The 10,248-nt window shown below is 43.9% G+C and overlaps 1 protein-coding gene across 1 annotated transcript in view; it reads left to right on the forward strand.

Moving 5' to 3' along the window:
- Nucleotides 1-263: 263 nt before the first annotated feature.
- Nucleotides 264-10,248, forward strand: part of EFS (embryonal Fyn-associated substrate) — a 14,600-nt gene continuing 4,615 nt past the window's right edge. The window contains exons 1-4 of the mRNA XM_029285317.1: nucleotides 264-275; nucleotides 4,102-4,419; nucleotides 4,973-5,071; nucleotides 8,678-9,358. Coding sequence (XP_029141150.1) covers nucleotides 264-275; nucleotides 4,102-4,419; nucleotides 4,973-5,071; nucleotides 8,678-9,358 — 1,110 coding nt within the window. The remainder of the gene's footprint in view (nucleotides 276-4,101; nucleotides 4,420-4,972; nucleotides 5,072-8,677; nucleotides 9,359-10,248) is intronic.

A 10,248-nucleotide genomic window follows, 5' to 3' on the forward strand; every position in this document is an offset into this window, starting at 1 on the left:
GGATTCTTTGGAGAGTTATAGCTTCTATGTTTGCGGTTTGTTGGCCTCTTTAAGATGACGAAAAATCAATTTTAAATTTCTCAGGAATTTTTTTTTCTTCTGTTGTTGTTCTCCCTCCGGGCATAACGTACAGAGCAAAAGAGAAGAATGCTTCTAAAGGCTGGCTTTATTTTTTCAAGAGTCTTAATATATTAAGGTGTCATTCTGGTCCGCTGAAGCTGTTCAGGTCTTCTGATTCCTTTGTTTGATGTTGGAGGGCCAACATGTCTACAAGTGTAAGTAGGAGAGAAAGAAAAGAGAAAAGAAAAAGAAAGAAGAAAGAAAGGAAGGAAGGAAAGAAAGAAAGAAAGAAAGAAAGAAAGAAGAGGAAAGAGCAAGAGAAAGGAAGAAAAAGGGAGGGATAAATTAAAAAACAGAAAAAAGAGAAATGAAAGAGGAAGGAGGAAAGAATGAATGAGAAGGAAGGAAGGGAAAAAAGAAAAAGAAGGATCAGGAGGAAGGGAGGAAGGGACAAAAAAGGAAAGAAGGAAGGAAAGAACAAATGAATGAATCAAGGAAGGAAGGGAGAGAGAAAGAAAGAAAGAAGGAAGGGAGAGAGTAAGAAAAAGAAAAGGAAGGAAGATAGAAAGATTGAAAGAAAGGGGAAGCAAGGGAGAGAGAAAAGTAAAGAAAGAAAGAATGAATCAAGCAAAGAAAGAAAAGAGAAAAGCAAAAGGGAGGGATAAAATAAAAACAAAAAAGGGGAAAGGAAAGAATAAATGAATGAGTCAAGGAAGGGAGGGAAAAAAGGAAAGAAAAGGGGAAAGAAAAGGGAGGGAGGGACAAAAAGAAAGAAAGGAAAGAATAAATGAATGAATTAAGGAAAGGAGGAAAAGAAGAAAAAGGGAGGGAGAAAGAAAAAGATTTAAAGAAAAAAAAAGAAAGGGAGGGAGAGAAAGAAAGAAAGAAAAGAAAAGAAAAATCTACCCTGACCACAGTTTGTAGTAAAACAGGATTGAGAACAATTTTGACCTTAGTGAAAAGATTTGTATTCCAAGGTTATTTGGGCCTCCTTATTATCTGGAAACGGATAAGTGGTGGGGAAGGCTTTGATGTAGTGTTGACTTTGGTTGACAAAGAGGGGCGCAGAAAAAGCTATTGTGGGGGGGGGAGAGAGGAACATAATGCTCTCCTGAATACTTTTGCAAATCAAAATACTTTTAATTCCACCCCCCCCCAAAAAAAAACCCAGGCCTTCCTTTGCAGCTAGGGTTCTACCTGAGTGGTTTTGCTGAAGGTGAAAGCTTTTTTAGGTTCAGATTTTCTTGGAAAGCACTTTTTGTGTGTTTTGGCTTACTACAGGTAGTCCTTGACTGACAACAATTTGCTTAGAGAGCGCTCAAAGTTACAACGGCACTGAAAAAAAGCGACTTATGAGCGTTTTTCCCCGCTTAATGACCGTTGCGGCATCTCCCGCGGTCACCTGATCAAAATTTAGACACTTAGCAACTGGCGTGTACTTAGAACGGTTGCAGCGTCCCGGGGTCCCGTGATCCCCTTTTGCGACCTCCTGACAAGCAAAGTCAATGGGGGGAAGCCGAATTCACTTAACAACCGTGTGACTAACAACTGCCGCCATTCCCTACTGTGGCAAGAAAAGTCGCAAAATGGGGCCGGACACCCACTTAACGAATGTCTCGCTTAGCGGCAGAAATGTTGGGCTCCGTGGTGGTCGTAAGTCGAGGACTACCTGTCAAGGGAAAATCGAGTGGCTTATGGGTTTCAGAGTCCCTTGTCACACTTAAGAGAGGGCTCCCCTCGCCAATCTGAAAAATATGGCAGTTTTTCTGAGGTGAAAAGTTAGGCCCCGTTTCGATGATCCGTCGATGAGGAAATATTTCCCATAAATAATAGAAACTTTTGGCTCCCTGAAATTTGTCAACTTTCCGCTTTCTGGGCTGTGTCTTAAACTCCCCCAAATGACATAATTTCTGGCTAAATTTTATCTTGTCAACACCCAGGCGGGTGATTTTGCTTTTCTTCTTGTCCGCCAAGTTACCATCAGCAGCTTTTCCGCCATCACCTCATCAAAAAAAGATTATTGCTCAAGATGTATATTATATTTTAACCTGATTATTGCGGCGTTTGTAGGATGCTCGGATGGCTAAACAAAGACTGGGGGGAAAAAATAGGGAAATATTGCTAGTCCTCAACTTACAACGGTTCATTTAGCGACTGTTCGAAGTTACAACGGCGCTGAAAAAAATAACTTATGACGGTTTTTTCACCCTTAACGACCGTTGCAGCATCCTCAGGGTCACATGATAAAAATTCAAGACACTTGGCAAGTGACTCGTATTTACGACGTTGCAGTGTCCCGAGGGTCATGTGATCCCCTTTTGCGACCTTCTGACCGGCAAAGTCAATGGGGGAAGGCGGATTCGCTTAACAACCGTGTGATTAACTTAACAACTGCAGTGATTCACTTAACAACTGTGGCAAGAAAGGTCGTAAAGTGGGGCAAAACTCACTTAATCTTCTTTCCTTCTTTCTTTTCTTCCCATTTCCTTCCTTCTTTCCTTCCTTCTCCTCATTCCCATTTCCTTCCTTCCTTCCTTCCTTCCTTCCTTCCTTCCTTCCTTCCTTCCTTCCTTCCTTCCTGTTGTGTATGTAATCACACTTCACTTGATTCACTTAATAACTGGGGCAAGGAAGGCCATAAAATGGGGCCAAAGTCACTTAACAAACGTTTCACTTAGCAGATACAGAAATTTGGGGTGTCATAACTGTGAGTCAGCTTTCAAGCATCCAAACGTAAATCACTTGACCACGGGGGAGGCTGCAACGGGTCGTAAGTGTGAAAAAGTAACCTAAGTCCCTTTTCTCGGTGCCGTTGTAACTTCGGACGGTCACTAAGCAAAACTTTTGTAAGTCGAGGATTAGTTCTATTGCTGATTAGTCCGAAAAATGCTTAGAAACTAGTTTTTTGGTGAAAAACAAAAGTTTTGGTTGCAAAACTCAGCGACTGTTTATAAAAGGGGATGCCGAGCAATGCCAGAGCTTGTCCTGCTTCATCCTGTTCCCAATTTTTGGGCAAACTTCCCAGCCGGAAGTCTTTTGACTCCTCCTTGCTATTTTTCGAGGGAACTCAAGCATGGATGTGCTTGCATTTAAAAATGCAGCTTATCGGTGCAGCCTTAAGGAAGGCCGGGGTTCATCCCTAGTGGGTAGAGCCTGTTCAGAATATCAGGGAAGGGGAGATGGCTGGATTAAGGCTGGTTCAAAACTCCCTGCCAGTGAAGAGCTAACATTGTCCCTGAGGCACTAGTTTTCTATGTGCGGGGAGAGCAAATTTCCAATCCTTTAGCCTCAGACTCTCAATCAGATGTTTCCAAAGCTGCTTCAGCTTTTAGGGAACAGGATGATGGGGTGGCTGCCCAACACATCTGCAGGATGCAGCTGGAGAAAGTAGAATAGCCGAGCACGATGGGAGTTGTGGTTGTGAGAAATGCCTATGTAACTTTATGTGATATAATAATCTTTCCCATATGTATATATATATTAAATATCCCCATTAGGTAGAAATCTAGCACAGAAGCCTAGGGCAGTTTTAATATACAGATAGTCCTCATTTAGCGACCATAGTTGGGCAACTTGGTTGTTGGACACTAAGTGAAACGTGATGTTTGCAATCTCCGCTCAGCTTTCCTTTGCTTTGCAGACCTGCAAAGGTCGTAAATGCAAGGGCTGTTTGCAAAGTTCCTTTTCCATCACTGTTGTAACTGCAAACGGTCGCTAAGTGAGGCAGTCGCTAAACAAGGACTGCTTGTTATAGAAGGGCAGATACACGTAAAGACAACCATTAAAATTTACCGTTGTTGGTTCCCACCTTGTGTTGTAAAAAGGTCCTTTCAGCATCTTGCTTGTGGGTAACCTAGCCAGCCAGGTGGGCTAGGAATTCTGGGAGTTGTAGTCTGGGAATTCTGGGAGTTGTAGTCTGGGAATTCTGAGAGCTGCAGTCTTAAGAATTCTGGGTATCGTAGTCTGGAGAGCCCAGCTTAAAGCCGAGCTTTGGAAAGTGTGACTTGAGCCTTGTGTCTCCACCTTGTTTTTCATCCACAGGCGCAGTTGTGTCGCGCTCTGTACGACAACACGGCCGAGTGTCCGGACGAACTCTCGTTCCACAAGGGGGACCTCATGGTCCTACTCCAGCCAGAAGGGGCCGGCCTGGAAGGCTGGCACTTGTGTTCATTGCACGGCCAACAAGGGATCGTGCCGGCCAACAGGGTTAAGGTCCTCCCCGAGTCGGGATCTCACCCAAACCACACCTCAGCAGAGGTCTACCAGGTGCCGAAGAAGGACGGTCTTCTGGTGGGAAAGATCTCAGACGGAGCCATAGACGAGTGGAGAAGAAGAGAACAAAGGAAAGAAGAACAGGAGGTGAGGAGGAGCTGAAAGTCCTCTCCTGCCTGTTTCTCTCCATGATGCCACCTTGGATGACTCCTCTTCCATCTTCTCAGACTTCTACCCAAGACACCAAAACTGGACTTCAACGTCTCCCCTTCCCCTAGAGCAGAGTTTAGCAGCCTGTCAACGTCCAGATACGTCAAGTTGTCCCCCCCATTTTAGCTGGGTGTGGATGATGGGAATTGGGCTCCACCATCTTTTCAAGGCCCCAGGCCGGAGAAGGGTGCCTACTAGAACAGATCTTGAGGAGGAACCCTTTGACCATCTAAATCCCCTCAACGGCTTACCCAAATCTTCCCAATTTTTGAGGTCCACTTGGAGGGCATGGGGTGGGTCACCCAACCCACCATGATGAAAGCTGGTCTCCTCCCCCCACCACCATCACACTCAACCGTGAACTCTCCATCCCCTTTTTTTTTAACCCAGGAATGTTGGGCGAACCTATCTCAGATATGAGCTCCTGGGATCTGCTGCTTCTCTCCGAATCCTGATTCCTGGTTTCTCCTTGTCTTTTCTTCCACCCCAGGTGTATGAGATACCGCCGCCCGCTCGGCCCTGCCCGCTGCCCCCGGAGGGCATCTACAGGGTGCCTCGGGGTACCAGAAGAGAAGGAGAATCTGTGGAGGTACTTTGAGAGAATAAGACAAATGAGAAGATGACCGGTTTTCACGGGCAGCCGAAGTTGGCTCCAGCCTTCTCCAATCTTGGCCTTTTCTTGCCACAGTTGTTAAGTGGATCATTGCACGCTTGTTAAGGGAGTCGCACGGTGGTTAAGCGAATCTGGCTTTCCCACTGCTTGTTAGAAGGACGCAGAAGGGGATCACGGGACCCCCGGATCACTGCAACCGTCATAAATATGAGTCAGTTGCCAAGCGTCCGAATTTTGATCTCGTGACCACGGGGATGCTACAAAGGTCGTAAGTGTAAAAAACAATCCTAAGTCACTTTTTTTAGTGTGGTTGTGGCTTCAAACAGTCACTAAATGAACTGTTGTAAGTCAAGGACTTAGCTGTATCAACCCAGATGGTATGACCAGCGTCATTATTATTCTATTCTATTCTATTCCATTCCATTCCATTCCATTCCATTCTATATTTTCTATTCTATATTTTCTAATCTATTCTATATTTTCTATTCTATTCTATATTTTCTATACTATTCTATTCTATATTTTCTATTCTATTCTATTCTATATTTTCTATTCTATTCTATTCTATATTTTCTATTCTATTCTATATTTTCTATTCTAATCTATTGTACTCTATATTTTCTATTCTATATTTTCTAATCTATTCTATATTTTCTATTCTGTTCTATATTTTCTATTCTAATCTATGCTATATTTTCTATTCTATTCTATTGTACTCTATTCTATATTTTCTATTCTATTATATTGTACTTTATTCTATTATATATTTTGTATTCTATATTTTCTATTCTATTCTATATTTTCTATTCTAATCTATGCTATATTTTCTATTCTATTGTACTCTATTCTATATTTTCTATTCTATTCTATTCTATATTTTCTATTCTAATCTATGCTATATTTTCTATTCTATTCTATTGTAGTCTATTCTATATTTTCTATTCTATTCTATTCTATATTTTCTATTCTATTCTATATTTTCTATTCTAATCTATACTATATTGTCTATTCTATTGTACTCTATTCTATATTTTCTATTCTATTCTATATTTTCTATTCTAATCTATGCTATATTTTCTATTCTATTCTATTGTACTCTATTCTATTCTAATATTCTTATTATATTTTATATTTTATTTTATTACGGTTAATCTTCAATTCGATTCACAGTCTGGGACTGGTAAAAAACTTAACAGTTCAAGTCCTAACCAAGGACCTAAGAGCTATTAAGGTAGCGTCTTGAGTATATAGGCAGTTCCGAGTAAGGTGGTTTTTGTTTGTTTGTTTGTTTGCAAAGTCAGAATATTCAGGTCTAATAAGTTCAACATTTCCATATATCTCGGCAGCCCTTTGGGAATTGCTCCAAGGGCTCCTGTTGCTACAACCATTGATTTTTACCTCCATAGTTGCTCAACTTCAATTTGCAAATCACAATATTTTGTTATTTGTTTTTCCTTAGCTGTTTCTCTTCCATTCGTGCGTCCCCTGGTATCGCAATAACAAAGAGCCAGACTTTTTTTTCTTTGTCACAATAGTCACTTCAGGCCTAATGTGGGCCATATGTCTTGTCTGTTTGGGTCACAGGATCTTGACTTGCTCATTTTTAAGGCTTTTGCCAGTTCAGTTCCCAGTCATTTTTGCTGCATTATTTTATTCTTATTGTACTTATTTATTATTTTGCCTCCTGTCCGGTGTCCAACTGGTTTCTATTCTAAATCTGATCCTGGGAGTCAAAAACCTCAGCTGGTTTGGAAGCAGAACAGAACTGAAGAAGCTTCTTGGATGAGAAGCAAAACTTTTGTAGTTGCCAGGTTTTTATTAGCTTATCAAAATATATCTGATCTCTGCGCAAGTTGTCATCGGATGGGGTGCCCAGCGGCTGGAACGACAACTGGCCGCGCCTGTTGGATTAAATTTTACGCCTGTCCTGCCGCCGAGAGTAATTGTATCTGAGCCCTTTACAAAGGGACAGCTGCCTGCACAGGGGCCCTTTTTTCCCTTCCCCAGCCAAGCCAACATTTGCCTTAGATGGAGAAACACATGGGTGGGAAGGACAGGTGAGAATGCCGGAGGAGCAGCTGGTGAGGTTTAAAAAGCAAGGCTAGACTGTAATTTCGGGAGCGTCCCTGGCGTCTTTTGAAGCTGGGGATATCGGTCAACGCCAGAGGGGCCGTCTGGATCTCCAGATTAGGCCAGAAGTCAAGTCTGGTCCAACAAACCAAGATGGTCATCAATCAAAGAGGCTGCAATAGATCCGTCAGCAAGCAGTATAGATAATCTTCCACTTAACAACCATTTGTTTAGTGAACGGCCCCCCAAAAAGGGATTTACGACTGTTTTTCACACTCGTGGCTGTTTGCAGCATCCCCAGGGTCACGTGATCATAATTCGGACGCTTGGAAACTGGCATGTACTTATGACGGTTGCGGCATCCCGGGGTTGCGTGATTCCCCTTTTGCGACTTTCTGACGAGCAAAGTCGATGGGGGGAAGCCAGTTTCTCCTAACAACCGTGTTAGTAACTTAACACCTGCAGTGATTCATTTACAACTGTGGTGAGAAAGGTTGTAAAATGGAGCAAAATTCACACAATAGCTGTCTTGCTTAACGCCAGAAAGTTTGGGCTCCCTTGTGGTCGTAAGCTGAGGCGTTCCTGTAGATGCTTGAAGGTTTCTGCTCAAATGTTTTTTAAAAAGTCCCCTAGGTAGAAAACTAGCGGGGTGAAGGATGAAGTAATAATAATAATAATTTGGAAGGGACTTTGGAGGTCATCTAGTCCAACCCCCTGCTCAGTCAGGAAACCCTATACCATTTCAGACAAATGGCTGTCCAGTCTCTTCTTAAAAACTTCCAGTAGAAGAGGCTTCGATCTTTATTCCTAATTTTTCCAGGGGAAAGAGATGGAACGGGGGAAAAATCAAAATATATGTGGATCTTTCATTGAAAGGCTGGTTAGAAGCATGAGAATAGAGAAAAATGATTTAGCTGAATGTGTCCACTATGATCTTTATCCTCTATCTGAGTGTTTCTCTACCTCACGATGTGTGGACTTCAATTCCCAGAGTTCCCCAGCCAGACACATCTTCAAGTGGCCAAGGTTGAAAAACACTGTCCTAAAGGCCCCAAAGCCAGCCATGGGGATTCTGGGAGTTGAAGTCCACCCATCTTCAGGGGGCCAAGGTTGGAAAATACTCTCCTAAAGGCCTCATTCTCCAACCATGGGAATTCTGGGAATTGAAGTCCACACACCTTCAAAGGCCCTAGTTTGACATCTTGATGTATAATGTAAGCCATGGTTTGTTTTAACCATGGTACATGGACTAAACCACTAAAGCAGGGATCCTACATCAAGCTAAGCCATAAACTGCAGTTTACAATCACAGTGACTGTGTTTATCATCCATGCTGAGCATTCCACTCCTGATCAAGCCACGTTGCGTGATCCAAAGGCACTGAGATGCAAACTATGGTTAATAACTGGATTCACCCAGCCAAACTAGTGTATGGCCTAGCTTGATGCCTGACACCAAAACATGCTTTAATTTGGGAATTCTTCCTTTTTATCCTTTTTTCTCTGCTCGCAGGTTTATGATGTGCCCTCGTCTTTGCTCCGGGACGTGGTTTTGGACACGTACGATTCTCCCGCCCCACGGGTCAAAAAAGTCGCCCGGGTAGCCCCCCAACCCAGCGCCCCTCCAAATGTGGATGAGGCCTACGACGTGCCCCTGGCCTTCAAAAAGGCCCTCGCCCAAGAGGAGGAAGAGGAGAACGAAGGAAGTTGCGAAGGGCCCCTGATCTACGCCATCCCGTCTAATTTACGCCGGGCTTCAGCCTTGCTTAACTTGTACGAGTCTCCCGAAGACATCCGGGCGGGAGGAAAGGAGGGAGAGGAGGAAGAGGAAGATGGGGCCATTTATGACGTTCCTCTGCTGACGCCCAGCACCCCACCTTTGGAGGGAACCCTCCAAGGACTCAGCCTAAGGGACCCGGGACCCCCCACTCGCCCCCGGCTGCCGTCCGCGGAGAGCCTATCCCGCCGTCCGCTGCCCGCTCTTCCGAGCGAGGAGCGGCTTTCCGGAGAGCCTCCACCTCCATCGCCCAGCATCGTGCGGAAGGGCAGTATCCAGGACCGACCACTGCCTCCCCCGCCGCCCCGGCTGGGGGGTCTCGGGGCAGGGGAGCCACTGGACCAAGCCAGGGACGACGTCCACAACGAATACGAGGGGATCCGTCTGGCTGACGAGTACGATTATGTCCATTTGAAGGTAAGGATGGTTCAACCTGCTCTTGACGTCGGGACATAATCTAGACCAGGGGTAGGCAACCTTGGCTCTTTTATGACTCATGGACTTCAATTCCCAGAATTCCTGAGCCAGCATGGGGGAACTATGGCTCCCTTGATGACTGGTGGACTTCAACTCCCAGAATTCCTCAGCCAGCCATGCTAAGGAGAAATGGAGAGGTTTCCAAGCTGAGCCATGTTGGCTCAGGAATTCTGGGAGTTGAAGTCCACGAGTCATAAAAGAGCCAAGGTTGCCTACCCCTGATCTAGACACCACGATGCTGTTGCAATAGTCCTCGATTTACGACTGTAACTGAGCCGGGCAATTTTGGTTGTAAAGTGGTTACTAGAGGACCGAAACCGTTTTTTGTTGGGGTTATTTTGCTTTTTTTTTTTACAGCGATTGTTAAGCCAATGCAGTGGTCGTTCAGCGAACCCAGTGGCCGTTAAGTAAGCCAGTGACCTTGCTGGAAACCATAAATGCCAGTTTGCAGCACATTGTGCAACTAGTCCTCAACTTTCACTTAGTGCCCATTCAAAGTGACATTTAGTGACCGTTCAAGGTTACACTTAATGACCTTTCATTTAAGGACCATTCAAAGTGACATTTAGTGACTGTTCAGTGACATTCAGTGACATTCAGTGAATGACTGTTCAAGGTTACACTTAGTGACCTTTCATTTAGTGACTGTTCAAAGTTAGATTTAGTAACCTTTCATTTAGTGACCGTTCAAAGTTACACTTAATGACCTTTCATTTAGTGACCGTTCAAAGTCACACTTAATGACCTTTCATTTAGTGACCATTCAAAGTGACATTTAGTGACCGTTCAGTGACATTTAGTGACCTTTCATTAGTGCCCATTCAAGGTTA

The sequence above is a fragment of the Protobothrops mucrosquamatus genome, unplaced genomic scaffold (assembly GCF_001527695.2).
Source record: "Protobothrops mucrosquamatus isolate PMUCROS unplaced genomic scaffold, P.Mucros_1.0 scaffold1499, whole genome shotgun sequence".
Classification (NCBI taxonomy): domain Eukaryota; kingdom Metazoa; phylum Chordata; class Lepidosauria; order Squamata; family Viperidae; genus Protobothrops; species Protobothrops mucrosquamatus.